Below are 14969 nucleotides of genomic sequence, written 5' to 3'. Positions count from 1 at the left end.
TTGTTGGACTCACGTGTATGAAGTTAGTTACTGTTTACCTTTTTTATAGAAAAAGGCCAAGTGAATGATCAAAATAAATTGGATCATATATCAATTAAAGCGTTAAAAGATAAAGACATCGGCATAGTTCTCCTTACGAGCTCAAAAGCAGCTTTCAGTGAGAATTTAGTGCCATCTTGTGGTGAAATAAGAGAATGAAAAAACGCCGTCTCATTGAGACCGCCAACATCAGGTAGCCATAGCAGAAAGATGACGGCTAAACATGTCAGCCTCCTGTTAGGTAGGTTCCAACTGCATGTATGTGCAGTAATATCATTTCAGACTGCAAGACAACTGGCAATTTTTTGTTCGCTATTAGAGGTTCCTAGATCTTACACACTATCCCTTTTAAAACAGTTGTATTCCAACTAGTCCAAAAGTGAAGAGAAAGAGAACCTTACGTGCTTTGTTTATTTACGTCAACATTCCTTGCAGTGTTGCAAGCAGTCACATTTTGCATCTCAAAGAATTTTTTTTTATCTGCTCCTTTAATCTTCTCGGTGTAGAAAGAAGTGTGCGCGTGCAGTCATGTTTGTCTTGTCCGTGGCCCGCTCGGCACGACCGGCAAAGGAAAGCAAACCTTTCTTAGGCAAGGCCGAGTCTCAGCGCCTCCTGGTGGCGCCGGCGCTACCGTTGCGGCTCAGCTGGGGGAAGCGGACGGCGGGCGTCCTGGAGGTGGGGCCGTACAGGCCCAGGTTACGGGCCGCCGCGGACTTCCTGGGCAGCTTGACGCACGGAAAAGGTGAAAAGACTTGCCGCTTGGATGTCGCCGAGAAACCTTGAACTTGAGCGGAGCTTGGCGGCGAGGGGGAGGATGACGCCTCGGCGGACGCTGACGCCTCGGCGGACGCTAACGTGGATAACGGAGAAGGCGGCGGGCTCGGAGGGGGAAACGGGAGCCGGGCGTCGGCGGGAGGTGACACGGGGGCGGGCAAACGTCTCTCTGCGCCCATTTCGTCCTGCGCCGGAGAAGGCAGAAGAAGAGCGGGCCCGGTTTCCAAAGTCGGGTTTTGAGCTTTGTCCTCCAGGTCCACGGAACCGAGTCGCGCCGCCACCTCTTCCACCGGCGGGGCGGCGCCCTCGGAAGAGATGCTCCCCTCGCTGGTGCCGTCTGCCGTTTTCCCCTTCTCCTCAGTGACCTCCCAGGAGTCTCCGAAGCCCAGTTGAACCTGGGCCACGTTCCTGCGATGCGCTCGCACGTGAGCTCGCCAGGGAGAGCCCGCGCCCCCTCCCGAGCTGGCCGAAGACGCGCTGCCGTCGGAGGGACGGGAGCCTCGCGCGGCGCCGCGAGCTTTGTGACCCACGAGCAGATGATTGATGACGGTGCCGGAGGGGCTGAGCTGGGACGCCAGGACGCGTGTGGCCGGACACTTGTCTATGGGAATGAGAGGAGCCACGCAAAGATCCAAGTAAGAACATACGCAGTACGCTCCCAAAAATGTTGACATTCAAGCCTGATCCTGAAATTTCACCCAAAGGTTGTATGGTGCCAATCAGTTATGCTTTGTATCCATCGAATGTCCAGCGGCGCGAAGTAAGCAGATTGAGACTTTTGTTCGCCGGTGTTAACGGACAATGGTGCGAAACTGCATTCAAGCGATTAGGCGATCGGCAGAAGGACAAATCATTCAAAACCAAAGACATGTTTTTACGTATCTTTCAAGAGGCTTACGCATTCCATCACAGCTAGTTTATTTTGTAATACAATTTCCTTGACCCTAAACAAACAAAAAATAGTATGTCAATTAGTTGTGTCTATAAAGATATATAAATGTGTCTTTGGCATTAAATGAGTACACTGCGAAAACTGTAACACTCAAATGAGCCGCCAATTATTGTGCTTGAGCAATTTTGTCTGAATAAATATCGTTGTAGACGTTTTGCAGCGTACGTGGCTATCAACGCGCCAGTACTTATGCGGCTACGTCCGTCCTGCAGAAATCCGGGACCTGCGCTCACGCGGATTCCTCGGTGTCAGAAGGTGAGGTCAAAGTGCGCCTTTCAGGCCCCGCCCCCAGGACCCACCTGCGCGTATGCAGATGTGAGCGGCCTGTTGCTGCTGCCGCCTCTTAATGCGAGCGTATTGCTTGTTGAGCGCGTGGATGTCGGTGCTCATGCGCTCCATCATCATGCCGTTGTTGCCGCCGGCCCGCTGCTCCGCCCGGGCTCCGCCCCCCACCGCGCCCGGACTCAGCTCGGCCATGTCGCCCTGCTCTGCTCGCCGGTCTGGAAAGAGGCCAGTCCCCGCTTTTGAATTTTTTTTTTTTTTTTTTTTTCCTCCCCCGCTCGCTCTTGAACTGGCCCGACCTGCGATGTGATTGTGGTAGCGCTGTAATTCCGGCGCCAGCAGCCCGCCCAGCGTCCCCAAACAGCCCAACGCCGACGCGAGCGCGTCGTCGTCGTCCACCGTCTCCTCGTCGCTCTCCCGACCGCTGGCGAGGACAACGCGCAAACAGCATAAGAGCGAGGCTTGACCCGGGAGGCGGCGGAGCGCCGGCGCCTCGCCCACCTGCCGTTGGCTTTGACCGAAGCGGGGAAGGGCGTGATGTTGTACGTGTACTTCTCCCTCAGCTCGGCCAGCTGAGGGAAGGGAAAGGCCGCCATGGCGTAAACCTCCTGCAAGATTTTGCCCCCACGTTGTTCAAAAGGACCCGAGTTTTGGCGTTTGCTTTTTCTCTTTTACCTGGATGAGTTCAGGAGGATCGATGAGGTTGCGCTCCAGCATCTCCTGAGTCAGACCACCCATGGTGCTGTAGAACTCGTCGGCCGTCTGGCAGTACAAAATCCTCCTGCGCGGGATCGGCCCATTCCGGTGAGGGGGCGAAAGGGTCAAAGGCGGGCCACTGGGGGCGGCGGTACTCACTCGCTCAGTCGTTCCCAGATAGCCAGGGCCACGCGAAACAGCACCTCGGAGCCCTCGAAGAAGACCGAGTCCCAAATCTTTAACACGGCGGGCGCGGGCAAGCACGTGGCGAACATGGTGAGGAACCACTGCATGGTGAAGACGTTGGTCAGCGGCGGCTCGTAGCTGCCTGCTCGAGACCACAGTGAGAGGGTGCTTGGCAAATCCCCCAAAACCAAAGGCGGCGGGGGGCGGGGTCATACCTCCCGCCTCCTTATTGGCCGCTTTCTGGAGGCGCTGCAGGTGTTGGGACAGTCGGGGAAGCTTGACGCGCAGCAGATCTCTGAACACCGCCATGTCAACTGACGGAGACGGCGCGGCTTAAGGCTAACGCAAAAAAAACATCCAAAAGTTGTGCTTGTGTACCTGAGAGTGCGCGGAGGTTGTTGGCAAAGTAGCTCTCAGGCAGCACTTTGTCAATCAGGTAGATCATGACCTGCGGATGACATCATCGCGGTGGTTATCACGTGGGCCTCGCGACATCCCGGTTGCGCGTTAATGCGACCTTCAGCGCGTCGCTTTCGTCTCCTTGCGTGACGGCCAGGATGAGCGCGGCCAGCACGTTGAAGCCTTGGCAGTAGCCCACCGCCTTGTTCCAGCGGGCGTAGGCCAGCAGGACCCGCTTCAGGACCACTCGGTCCTGCTCCCCCTCCTGGCCGCAGTAGGAACTGCAGCCTGTCCTGTGCAGGTCCTGGAAAGCGACGGCGCAAATGCCCCAGGGCTGATTTGATTTTTTTTTTATTTTTTCCTTTGCGGGCAGGAATTGGCCAGCGTCGTCACCTTGACGATCTGGATGCCCAGCGAGTCGTCGTCCGGGTTGCTGCGCTCGTTGAAGGTGAACCGAAGCGTCTTGTCCCAGTCGATGGAGATGCTGTGCAGGTATTGGTCGGCCAGCGTCAGCCACACCTAGACGCGCAAGTGCAACGGTGAGCGGCGCCGACGGCGGGAGGGATGCTCGCGTGCCGCGTCGCGCCACTCACCCTTTTGCGCCATTCTTTGGGGATACCGCTCGGAAGTCGGGCCACGGCTTTCAGGGCGTCGTACCACTGCGGCACCAGAACGACGTTCAAACAACCGTTTTTTTCCCCATTGACAGCTCTGTATGGACTTAATCATTTGTAATCGCATGGAAAGTCACCGAATACATGACGTCATTTCGTAGTTCGCTTTATTAGCGCTCACATGTCAACAACCCGAATCGCGTGCTTGGGACAATTTTCAAAAATGACGGCTTAAGACGGTTGACTATGGATGTTTTCGGGTTGTTTGGAAAAGAGTATTGACCTGCTGGAATCCGTTCTTGCCAACAGACGGTTCGATGGTGAATTTGAGCCTCGTGTCCACTCCTGTCGGCACAAACAGGTCAAGTTAGACGTTGGGGGTGCATTGCGTGACGTGAAGCATGCAAGTGTGTGCTTACACGGAAGAACGTTTTCATTGTAAAAGCAACGAGAAAACCGGGCGGATGGAAAGCGCACGGTTAAAAAAAAAAGCGAACGGGCGCGCTGCGGGTTAGAATAAAGCGAACAGGCGCTGCCGTTGTCGAGTTTGCGCATGTGCAGAAAAGACCAAAGTGTCAATGGCCATTCGCGTCGCGATGCTGTCGCCCAATTGTTCATTTTAATGAAAGCAAAGTCACGCAATTCACTGGGACCGAAGGCGGAAATAGATGTCACGTGATCGATCGGCCCCGTCCCGGTTCAATTCAATTCAAAAGCGGCAGAACCTGCTTGAACGGGCTCGTCCGCTTGGCCGTCGATCGGCTCCGCCATTGCCTCCGCTCAATCGGGAGCTTTTGGAGGGGATTAGGCAAGGAACGCCAAACGCACGCCCACGACGCGCGGATTAAAGGCGCTCTGCGGCCACATCATTAGGTAGACCAGCGCGCAAAGTCCTCCTCCATATCGAACGACACGGCTACCGGTTCTTTTTTGTTTGTTTGTTAGTTAGGCGCGCGAGGCGTCCCGTCACCTGGCTCGAGCGTGCACAGCAGCCTGGGCGCGCTCCTAGAGATGCCGTTGCGCTTCCTCAGCACGCTGCTGATGATGTTGCCGACCCCGCCCGACGCCTGCTGCTGCTGTCGCCGCTGCTGCTGCTGCTGCCGCGGGCGAGCGGCCGCCCGAGGCCTCCTGCCGGCCAGCGGGACCGCAGCGGCGCCGCCGAGGCGCTCCTGCCGCATGCTGCGTCCCCCCCGACCCCCACCCCCCACCCCAGCAAGTCCGACGACCGCTCAGCTCATGGCGCCCGATTTAGCGTCCACTTAAGTTGACCGGCATTTTTACATCCGCTAATGTCCCAAATTGGAGCCGTGAAGGATGAAGAGCGATACCACTGCGGATGCTGCTCAACACTTTTTTTCTTTGCACGTCATCGGGAGGAGGCGCAAGGATGCAGGAAGCAGCGGTGCACCGCCTGGGTGAGCTCATTCCCATTTCTTAAAGCGACAGTGTGAAAGATTTAGACCGTTTTTCATTAAAAAGGGATACATAATTGTAAATTTCAAAAACCTGCAAATGAACGGGTTCTTAACAGTGTGCTTACAATATAATGATAGGTCTGGTTATCATTAAATTATAGTAAATGGGGGTGGCACTTTGTTTGTTAAAGCCTCGGACGATGGTAAATGGAGAACCCGCAGCACCTCCTGCTGTCCGTAATGAAAAAACAGTCGAAATCTATTAACCGCCAAGGACTTGATTTGTTCATGAGATAATTCAAATGTACTCAATCGGCCGCTCCGTTATGGACGCAGCGAACGGACGCTGACTTTTGAGTGAGTGCTCATTCGATTTTCTTACGTCGCTTCTTGGAGACGGCTTGAAGGCAGGCGGTGATGATGTCGTAATTCTTCTGCAATTTGTTCACCATTCGGTCTCGCCGCCTCAGCTGGCGGATCAGTTTGGCCGACTGGACGCTCGAGCGGTACTTGACTTCCTGGATGATGGCGCGTAGCTCTTGGGGCTCTGGGGGAAGAGAACAAAAATAAAAGTCACCCAACGCCATAGTTTCGACGCTTTTTCTCGTCCATTCTTTGACAAAAATCACAATGGTGAATTTTCGTTGCCCCTTTCAGCTCGACGTGTTTACCAGACATGTTGTGGAGTTTCTCATGCACGTGACCTTTGTGCTGCGAAATGAACCCTCACGAGACATTTCAGAGTATCACAGGCAATCATAAGGCTGAATGCAGACTAAAAAATGCCTGCACCACGCCCCCCCCCCCCCCCCCCTTATATTTGTTTGTAACGCACGGCAGTATGTTCTCCCTTGTACGTGACTTTCCCAAATTAACAATGAGCGAATCACAACCGAGACAATTGCATAGTCAAAGAGCAGAGAAACTTTGAAATGCAGACTGGCGAAGATGAGTATGAGAAAGAGTGGGAGATCTCCCCGCAATGCTTTTTGGTTTGACAGAAGTCCTCCACTTGGGTGCACATCTACTCAAATGGTGCAGTTGGCCTGCACCGTTGCGTCTCGGCCCATGCACCTTTGCGGGCCAGATAGTTGATCTGGTGTCTCGCGGTCTGTTTCTCCTGGAGTTCCTGCAGAAAGCCGGAGCCCGCGTTGCAGCGGCCCTGGAAGGCATCCGGGCCGGACGCCTCGGTGGAGCTGTCCCAGCTGTCCACGTTCCTCCTGCCGCCGCCGCCGTACGTGTCGTACAGTTCCACCAGCAGGCAGTCCACGATGGACGTCCTCGGGGCGGCCGCGTCGGCTTCGCTGTCGGAAGCCGGCGCCGGAGCGATCCAACGCTGGTAGCCAGAGAATTGGTCGCATACGTCAACTCGCGAAAGTTGCTCGCTCTCCGCCTGCACCTCGGACGCCATGGCTGCGCGCACGACAAAAGTTTGTCCAACTCGTTTGTGCGCGCGCGACTGAAAAGTTTTGCTCAAGTTGCGGGCTGGCGCATGGCTAAAAACGGGAGGAAACGACCCGGACCGGACCGGACCGGACCGGACCGAGTGACGCGTTTCACGCTTCCTTCCTCGCTCTCGCTCGGCCCGGCTGTGAACTCCGCCAAAGTTCGGCTGGGCCGACAGGTGCGACGGCTTTCAGCCACCGATCGGAGGCCGACTCCCTAAGACGGAAAAGCGACCAATCAGAAGCCGGATCCAAAAAAGAGAGAAAACAACCCCAACCCAACGCGCCCATTCCGGTTTGCTTCCTGCCTCCACGTTGTCGTTTATGTCTTTGCGTGGCGCGTGGACAACGTGAAATTAGTCCTCACGTGACTTTGCTAATGCATTTTTCTACGGCGTGAACTCTTTGGTGTCAGTCATAGTGGTAGTGTGTCAAACTGTCTCACTGTCGGGCTGGGATAAACAACGCGTCCGTTTCACAAGGTGGCGCCTCAGTCGCAATCACTGTGTATCGAGGATGGGAAACTGCGTTTCTTATCAAGTTCCCGTCGTGAAGTTTATGTGCACTCCCTGTCAATGTCCATAAGAAGAAAAAACACGGACTCAACATTTCCGAAACTACGAGATTTTACATTATAAATGGCACAAGGAGCGACTCGCGAATACGTTGTTTGCTCTTCGTGAGTTTCCGTAGGCAAACGTCATGTGACCACTAGTATACACGGAAGTGGACTAGGCGATGCGGATTCCTCGCAGTAGTGAAAAGTGAGTCCGAAGGAGGTTTTTAGACCTTGTTAATTATGCGCAAATGCCATTCTTGTCAGTTTTTAAGTTATTTTTGATCAACCTTAGATTGGAATGAATTGTTCATGTGTGCCTAATGGAATGTCTTGGGAGTTCCCCAGATTACCCCGTCCCCACGAGTCATACCTTTTTTGAAAAAAAAAATCTCTCTCTTTATATATATATATATATATATATATATATATATATATATATATATATATATGTATAGTGCAATTTCATCTTTGTTTTTCTTAATAAAGGCCAAGTCACGAAATCCGCTGCCCTTTTCTTGGAATTTTCGAGCGACTCAAAGTAGGCCTTTTGCCAATGTGACACATTGTGATCTTAGGAGGTAGTTAGCCCTGTATGTGTTGTTTAGGGGGGGTCTCGAACTACCACCCAGATGTGTTTAATTTTGAAAAAAATAGTCAACTTCAGCACGAACCGAGTACTCGTTGTTGCATCCATTGCAAAGTGACGCGAAACGCGCATACCAGTAACCGATGAAAATAAATTAAACGGGCGTCATCGTGTGGTGAATTATTGTAAGCGCGGAGAGAGAGGCGGACACAGAGATAGCGCGATCTGGCGGATCCATATGGCCAAATCAAGTCACAAAGAAATGTGTTCAGCATTAAAATGTTTCAATCTACATTTGTATTCGTACATGCTATCATGGAAGCAGTCCTAAAATCAATGAAAGCGTAAGAAAAGTTGTAAAAAAAAAAGGGTTCACTACAACGTTTTCAATTGGACGGTGGAGTATGTCGTCACGCAAGACATGGGTTGACGGGATTGTAGTTTTTCTTCGAAGAAGAGGAAACCTTCTCTCCTGGGAGTCTGCGCATGCGCGTAGGTGTCTGCTGCCATGGCAACAACAGCGTCTTATTGCCCAAAAGGCTAACCCTCTCCACGAGGCGGCGGCCATTTGTTGTTGTCACTTTCATCCTCGTTGCTCTTCTTGTTTCTTGTCGTAGTTGTCTTGTCAAAAAACTACTCGTGGTTGCCTAGGTGACGGCCGAGGCTTGTCAGAAAACGTCATGACCGTCACGGTAAGCTTAGCTTAGCTATTAGCATCGATTTAGCATAGTCAGCTAATTCGCTCCCCGTGACGCTAAGCACAAGTTAAAACGTTATTCAATGTCCTCACTCGTTGTTTTTTAACATTCCAATTATTTGGGCATAGGTTTGCGTTACTTTTTTTTTTCATTTTTTCATTTTACGCTACACAATAACAATTCCTCGTCAACACAACAGAACATAGAGCACAAACAATTAAACATTCCAGATAATCATAACATCCATACAAGTAAAAAGATATCTGACAGACTTATACAAATTAGAAAAAAATGTCCAGGGTAAATTTCCTTTCCTGTTATTTTCAAACTTAAGACTGAAAATAAAGATCAATATCAGTTTTGAACACTTTATAATGCAGGTGTCAAACTCAAGGCGCAGGAGCCAGATCCGGTCTGCCGCACCATTTTGTGTGGCCCGCGAAATGTTGATTTTACTTCCACGTATCTGGCTAAAATACCAAACTTGCAAGTTATCTTCAGCAATTTTATTTATTTTTTTACTTCTCCCAATCTCTTTTGAACAATGGCGACCAATCCATCGTTTACCTGTCCTGTCCTATGATCGTGTGCTTTGTCAGAGTGAATATGAGCGGAGCTATGGAGGCGTCTCATTGGGCGAACGCCGCTGCCATCGCAGAGGTACGCAAGCTGATGGAAGCCGTTGATGTTTTTATCTGTGCGTCTTTTGTCCACTTTTATCTGTGCGTCATTTGTCTATTTGTTCACTCAGCCGGGAGCAGAGAGGACGACCCCGGTAATGAGAGTAATGCGCGGATACAAGCCGTCAGCGCGGCGCCTCCTGCAGGTCAGAACCCCCACAATGTCTTCGTGCGGATCCTCCGAGCCTAACGACCCCAACGATGTTCAACATCTGCCCGCAGCTCACGAGGCGGGCAAGAGGCTGACGCGCAAACGTACGACAGGCCTCGCAGGGCGCGATCCGCCGGTGGGGCCGAGACCGGGTCCGGGGCGTGATGGTTCTCGCGTCGAGAAAGCAGAGGAGCTGCAAGGCTTGGCAAGGAAGGCCGCTTCTCCCCTACTGACAGCGCAACAGGTGAGCTGCAGTACAGCCCGTGACCACAGATAGGCGCTACATTCATTCAGTCCTTCCCATGATTTTTCTTTCAATTTATTGCCAGAAATAATCAAAAGACAATTGAATCTATGGGAATCAGATATTATTTAGGAAATAATTCTGAGGGAACTTCACGCAACTAATGAAAATCATTTTTGTATTTAAACTATTTCACATGTACATTTAAGACCGATAATTGGCTCATCTGAATGGTTTGAATTGTTAATATCCAATGTTACTATGAAGTGTTTTTAAAAATCATTTGAAAGGAGTAATAATAAATATTATATTGTCAACATAGCCTTTATTGTTGTTAGTTATTTGAGAAAAATAAAAAGAAATAGTGTATTTGACTGATTTATTATTCCGAAAAGAAAATGAACATTTGGTGTTTCAAAATCCTTAACGGTAGATGCTCAGCGCCTGCCATCGCCGTCATTTGGGGCGCGTTGCCTCGGAAACAAAAGCGCAGCCCGCCGCCGCGGGAAGACGGACGGAACCGGTCGCCATGGAAAGCGAGTATTGCCGCAGCTTCCAGGGCCTGTCTCTGCCGTGCGGCCCCCGCCTGCGCGGGCAACCGGGACGCCCCCTGAGAGTTCCGTACTTGTGCACGCTCACTCGCTCGCGCACGCGTGCTCACGTTGATGATCATGTCATTGCTTTCATCAGAAGGCAATGGAGGAGCAATGTGAGATTACCCCCCACTTTCAATGTCCTGACTCCGCCTACCAGAGGGAAGCCACCTCCCCTCCCCAGGTTCGGCGACGCCACAGGTGTGCGCGCGTGTGCGACGGCGCGTACCTGTTTTTCTGCACATGACGTGAGCTAATCCCATGCGGGCGCTCGTGTGCGCGACAGGAAGCTGACAGAATACCAAGCCCGCTTTCCTACGCCCCGAGTCGGAGACGCGGGCGAGACCCCTCAGGTGAGTTGGCCTTGCGCCAATCCAAAACGCAGCGTCTCGGCTCGCCAGCTTAGCCTCCTTTGCTAAGCTGGCTCCGCGCGACCTGATGAGTCAGCGCCAGAACCTGACAACTGGCGTGCGCGGAAACCGGCGCACCGCAACACTTCATTTCGGGGAAACTGCACACGCACATACCGCATTAAAAAATTCAGCCGTAGCTTCCACAGATCTGCACTTTAAAAAGAACACAATGCGAACATGAATAAACGTCAGACGGGAACAAAAACGTGAGAGACAATGAGAAGAACGTCTGCCGTTTCGTGAGTTTATCGTCAGTCGTTAATGAATTTCGACATTATATATATATATATATATATATATATATAAAATTGCGGTAAAGCAATGTCTTATACATATATATATAATGAAGCTTATACAACACAATTTCCCGAAAATATACACACACACGCACACAGCGAAATGTCTCGATGGATGGATGGCTTTTCCTCATCAAAAGTCCTCAAGTCTCCGAAGCTATCGCGACAGGAAGTGATGTATGTTGACTTCCTGTTGCCGTGCAGCTTGGAGCCGTGCGGCAAGGTCACCGAGGTCATGCTCGTTTTTTTTCCAGAAGCCCTCTGCAAGGCTTCAAAGCGCTGACTCACTTCTCAGAATCTTTTTCATTTGGGTCATATCCGCCACATGCTGCCAGTGTCACGCACGCACACACACACACAAAGATTGCATGTGGGTACCTGTGATAGGTGTAGGTGTGTGTGTGTGTATATATATATATATATATATATATATATATATATATATATATATATATATATAAACATATATACAAACTATATATATATATATATATATATATATATATATATATATATATATATATATATATATATATATATATATATAGTTTGTATATATGTTTATTTAAATGTGCTTGTGAGAAGACCCGCCAATCCTCCAGAGGCGTATTGCACGCAGGTGGCGCTGCTGAGGCAGAAAGCGCAGTGGTACCGACGGCGAGCATGGGGGACCAACTTCTCCAGGGAGCACCTGAGCCAGCTCAAGTCCTGGCACAACTTCCTGTGGGAGCCCGGCAGCGACGGCAGCGGCGACGACGGCAGCGGCACCCGCCCCGGCCGGGACCTGCACAGTCCCGGCGCGGACCACCGCAGTCCTCCCTACGTGGAGGCTCTGGACCTCGGCAGGTGAGCGCGACGCGGCCTCGGGCACCGCGCTGAGCCCGTCGTCCTGCCTGGACCTCCGCCGTGGCTTCCTCCGCACAGCTGCTCCGCTTCCTCCTGCGGGCCGGCGAGCGAGCCAATAGCGCCGCCCCAGGGGGCATATGAGGACGACGACCGGCGCGGCGGCGACGTCGCCACGCCTGCCAAGGGTACTCTCGTTTCCCAAAAGCGAAACGGGCACAGTTGTTCATGCCTTGTGACGTGCGTGTTTTGAGCAGGGGGCGCCGTTCGGGTGGCTCGCTCCAGTTCACGACAAGCTTCTCAGGTGATTCATTTGGACCGGTCGGTTGACAGGTTGATAAAGTGACATTCTGGTCCGCAGAGGCGCGACGCGCCGAGAAGGGCGGCGGCTCGTAGCCCCGCCCCCCTCCGCCGGGCCACCGAGCTTCGACCCGCGGCGTCCGAGCGGATGTCGGCCCCGCCCGCGGCGCGCGTCATCCAAGGGCGGCTGCGGCACGCCGACTTTCAGCACGACGGTGAGTCCCGCGGGTCCGCTGGCGCGTGCGCTGATGATGGCCTCCGCGCGCGCGCGTGTGCTCAGGCGAGCCGGGTCTGCGCTTCCGCTGGCGGCCGAGTCCGGGAAGCCTCTTCCGTCCCGATGAAGGTGACGCCTCTCGTTCTTCCCATTTCCCGCGTGGGCCTTCGCCCGCTTATTATGATTTCTCCATTTCTGTCAGCTCACCTCAACATGTCAGGCAATTTGAATCGGAATTAGTAGACCCGCCCCATTACATCCGCCTCGACACGTAGCTTTGAACGTGTCGGTGAAATCTGACACAAACTCACGCATACGAGCATTCATTAGGCACACAAGCAGGCGACGGAGGTTTGCCTTTTTTCTCGTAGGCGAACGGCTGCGGGCCACGTCCGGCCGCTTGCTGGCGGCGCGCTCGGCGGCGGCGGCCTTGCTGGAGCGTGCCCGGAGGAGGCGTCGGGGATCCTGGGATGAAGCCCGCCCACCCTCGCGGAAAGCCAGCTCCGATCCGTTTTGAATCCCTTTCTGCTCCCGTTCCCACACTCCTTCTTCTTTCCCTCTTGCTTTCCCACCTTTGTGTTTGATTTCCAACGATTGCCATCCCTTCTTGAACCCCCGGGGTAAATTTGGACCCAACTCTGGCATTTTTGTTTTTGACGTGTGATATCAAAGGAAAAGCATACAAAAAACACTCGAAGCCTAAAATATTGAGCCACTTTTTGCTACCTTTCAACTTCTCCAAATTGGCCGACGTCGGCAATATGAGCGAATAAATCACGAAGAGTCGTTCATCTTCTGCTTCCCGTCTTTTGCTTTCGTTCCGATTTCCGCACTTTGAGCCTTTCCTCTCGCGTTGTTATTGCGGGAATGCAAACAGGTGAGTAGAAAGTCCACCTGATGACATCGCTTCCTTTTCCACCTCATAAAAGTAATATTGCCTTATTCTTGTCAGCTAGCGACGTCACTTCCCGTCATGCGAGGAGATGGAAGAAGAAACATCCCGACGGACGGCGGGTGGATTGTTTGCGCTGTCTCCTTCCAGAAGGTGACGGGCATCCGTCCCTCGCCCACGTCACGAATTGCCGCGCGTCTACAAAGGCAAACGTTCTTATTACTTACTTGGGCCGCGACTCGCACACGACACAAACGCCGGAATGGAGGAAGTGATGTCACTGCTCCAGATTAATAACAAATATTAATTCTTGTTTCATTTTTTGACTGACGCTTCATTTCCTCACGGTGACAGTAAACGTACTGACCTCTGCGCGCGCGTGCAACTGTGTGTGTGTGTGTGTGTGCGTTGGGGGTTTTTGCTTGTCCCATTTTCTCGTAGGGGGGCGGAGGCTCGGCGCGCATAAAACGCGGCGCGTACGCTCAGGTCACATCGTCGGTGCCCTGGCAGTCGTCGACTCTTCATCTTTTCCATCGCGATCGTCATGAAGATTGCCCTCTATCGCCTTGCCCTGTTGGCGCCGCTCCTGATTGGCTGCGTGCAGCAAGGGAAGGCGGGGCCCGTCTACCAGCCGCTCAGCAAAGTTCTGAGGGATCCCAACACCTACCGGGCGGCCGAGGAGATCTCGCTCCACGTAAGGCGGGAAAACTCCCGAGACGTCGGCGTGACGTCCGACGCCCGCTCTCCCATGCGCGCGCCATGGAAACGACGTTAGCCGCGCCTCGACCGATCGGAACGCCTCGTCAACTCGCGCGCTGTTTTGCAGGCTCAGCGCGCCGACGCGGACCGGTCCAACGTCAGACTCAACGTTCCGGTGGACGACGAGAAGGTAACGCCGACTCAGCCGTTAGCTCAGCGGGGCCGGGCTGAGCTTCTCCCCCTTAAAGCTTTCCCTTGAAGGAGCACACGAGCGTCTGCTGCCTGCACGCCACCATCCTGGACTTCTACCTGAACAACGTCCTCAATCACCCCGACGTCCAGTATCCCAGAATGCACCAGCTGCACTCCGACCTCAGCAGGGCCAGCGACGACCTGCGGGAGCGCGGATGCGTGAGTGGCCGAGCGCTCGCTTTCTCGCCCCCCGCCGAAGCGCCGCTCCCTTCGGCTTCGCCGGTGAACGCCGCGTGCGCGTTGTCCCCCCAGGACGTGACGCACTACCGAGACCGGTGGCACGTCGTGCAGTTCCGCGACAAGCTGGCCAAGGTAAAAACCCAAAGAGGAATTGCGCGTTGGGAAAGGGCCGCCTCTAGTCAGCCGGTGGCAATTAGCGCGGGCTTCCCGCCCGCACTTCTGATTCACGCGTCCGTTCACGCCGCGGTTTTGGAGCGTCTGTTTCCGACTGCTTGTTTTGGCCAGATGACGGATTGTGAATTTGCATTTCTGTAGATGGACGGTGGGCGCGGCCTCATCAAGGCGCTGAGCGAGGTCAACATTCTCTTCTCCTACCTTCACGACAGCTGCGTCAGCGTCAGCCGTTGACGCGCGCCATCGACGACAACAAGCTTATTTATTGGCCTATTTAATTTTCCTTCACTATTTATATTGCTGTTACCACGGAGACACGTGTTACAGACGTTCAATAAACCTTTTTTCAGCAACAAAACAGTTCTTGTTCAACTATTTTTAAGGCGTCATCAA

At 53.0% G+C, this 14969-nt stretch overlaps 3 protein-coding genes across 7 annotated transcripts; 2 read left to right on the top strand and 1 right to left on the bottom strand.

The window, feature by feature from the left end:
- Positions 1-432: 432 nt before the first annotated feature.
- On the bottom strand, positions 433-7030 carry tbc1d30 (TBC1 domain family, member 30). Of its 4 annotated transcripts, none has more exons than XM_088405876.1 (14): positions 6432-7030; positions 5740-5904; positions 4226-4287; positions 3922-3987; positions 3722-3847; positions 3447-3632; positions 3308-3377; positions 3145-3243; positions 2903-3071; positions 2723-2828; positions 2549-2619; positions 2347-2471; positions 2065-2265; positions 433-1414 (listed from the first exon to the last, which is right to left on the bottom strand). In XM_088405876.1, the coding sequence occupies exons 1-14, from the start codon at positions 6766-6768 to the stop codon at positions 642-644; spliced, it is 2556 nt and encodes an 851-aa protein (XP_088262002.1). In that variant the 5' UTR covers positions 6769-7030; the 3' UTR covers positions 433-641. The 4 variants fall into 4 exon arrangements, with proteins under 4 accessions (XP_088262002.1, XP_088262001.1, XP_088262004.1 ...); XM_088405875.1 differs by having other exon boundaries at positions 2549-2655; positions 6432-7024; XM_088405878.1 differs by lacking the exons at positions 5740-5904; positions 6432-7030 and adding an exon at positions 4913-5161 and having other exon boundaries at positions 2549-2655.
- Positions 7031-7921: 891 nt separating this feature from the next.
- Positions 7922-13170, top strand: saxo6 (stabilizer of axonemal microtubules 6). Its single transcript, XM_088405924.1, has 12 exons — positions 7922-8639; positions 9245-9305; positions 9397-9471; positions 9548-9720; positions 10154-10336; positions 10411-10514; positions 10600-10666; positions 11642-11868; positions 11947-12053; positions 12123-12169; positions 12227-12508; positions 12751-13170. The coding sequence occupies exons 1-12, from the start codon at positions 8628-8630 to the stop codon at positions 12961-12963; spliced, it is 1551 nt and encodes a 516-aa protein (XP_088262050.1). The 5' UTR covers positions 7922-8627; the 3' UTR covers positions 12964-13170.
- A 110-nt stretch (positions 13171-13280) lies between these two features.
- Positions 13281-14934, top strand: il22 (interleukin 22). Of its 2 annotated transcripts, none has more exons than XM_088405955.1 (6): positions 13281-13424; positions 13713-13965; positions 14098-14160; positions 14232-14381; positions 14475-14534; positions 14718-14934. In XM_088405955.1, exons 2-6 carry the CDS (start codon positions 13816-13818, stop codon positions 14808-14810), a joined length of 516 nt encoding a protein of 171 aa, XP_088262081.1. In that variant the 5' UTR covers positions 13281-13424; positions 13713-13815; the 3' UTR covers positions 14811-14934. The 2 variants fall into 2 exon arrangements, with proteins under 2 accessions (XP_088262081.1, XP_088262080.1); XM_088405954.1 differs by having other exon boundaries at positions 13325-13477.
- The last annotated feature ends 35 nt before the right edge of the window (positions 14935-14969 follow it).

The sequence above is a fragment of the Hippichthys cyanospilos genome, chromosome 22 (genome assembly GCF_059441005.1).
Source record: "Hippichthys cyanospilos isolate Australia breed blue-spotted pipefish chromosome 22, RoL_Hcya_1.0, whole genome shotgun sequence".
NCBI lineage: Eukaryota > Metazoa > Chordata > Actinopteri > Syngnathiformes > Syngnathidae > Hippichthys > Hippichthys cyanospilos.
The sequence above is the reverse complement of the archived record's forward strand: the minus strand, read 5'-3'. Positions and strand labels throughout refer to the sequence as shown.

Excerpts from the sequence above, each read along its gene's own strand:
- saxo6 (XM_088405924.1), top strand. Across the intron at positions 10,667-11,641 it reads ACGCGGGCGAGACCCCTCAG|GTGGCGCTGCTGAGGCAGAA; the intron begins GTGAGTTGGCCT and ends TATTGCACGCAG. Across the intron at positions 12,509-12,750 it reads CCTCTTCCGTCCCGATGAAG|GCGAACGGCTGCGGGCCACG; the intron begins GTGACGCCTCTC and ends TTTTTCTCGTAG.
- tbc1d30 (XM_088405875.1), bottom strand. The coding sequence starts at position 6,768 with ATGGCGTCCGAGGTGCAGGCGGAGAGCGAGCAACTTTCGCGAGTTGAC. Across the intron at positions 2,656-2,722 it reads ATCCTCCTGAACTCATCCAG|GAGGTTTACGCCATGGCGGC; the intron begins GTAAAAGAGAAA and ends AAAATCTTGCAG. Across the intron at positions 1,415-2,064 it reads TCACATCTGCATACGCGCAG|ACAAGTGTCCGGCCACACGC; the intron begins GTGGGTCCTGGG and ends TCATTCCCATAG.
- il22 (XM_088405955.1), top strand. The coding sequence starts at position 13,816 with ATGAAGATTGCCCTCTATCGCCTTGCCCTGTTGGCGCCGCTCCTGATT. Across the intron at positions 14,382-14,474 it reads ACCTGCGGGAGCGCGGATGC|GACGTGACGCACTACCGAGA; the intron begins GTGAGTGGCCGA and ends TTGTCCCCCCAG. Across the intron at positions 14,535-14,717 it reads TCCGCGACAAGCTGGCCAAG|ATGGACGGTGGGCGCGGCCT; the intron begins GTAAAAACCCAA and ends GCATTTCTGTAG.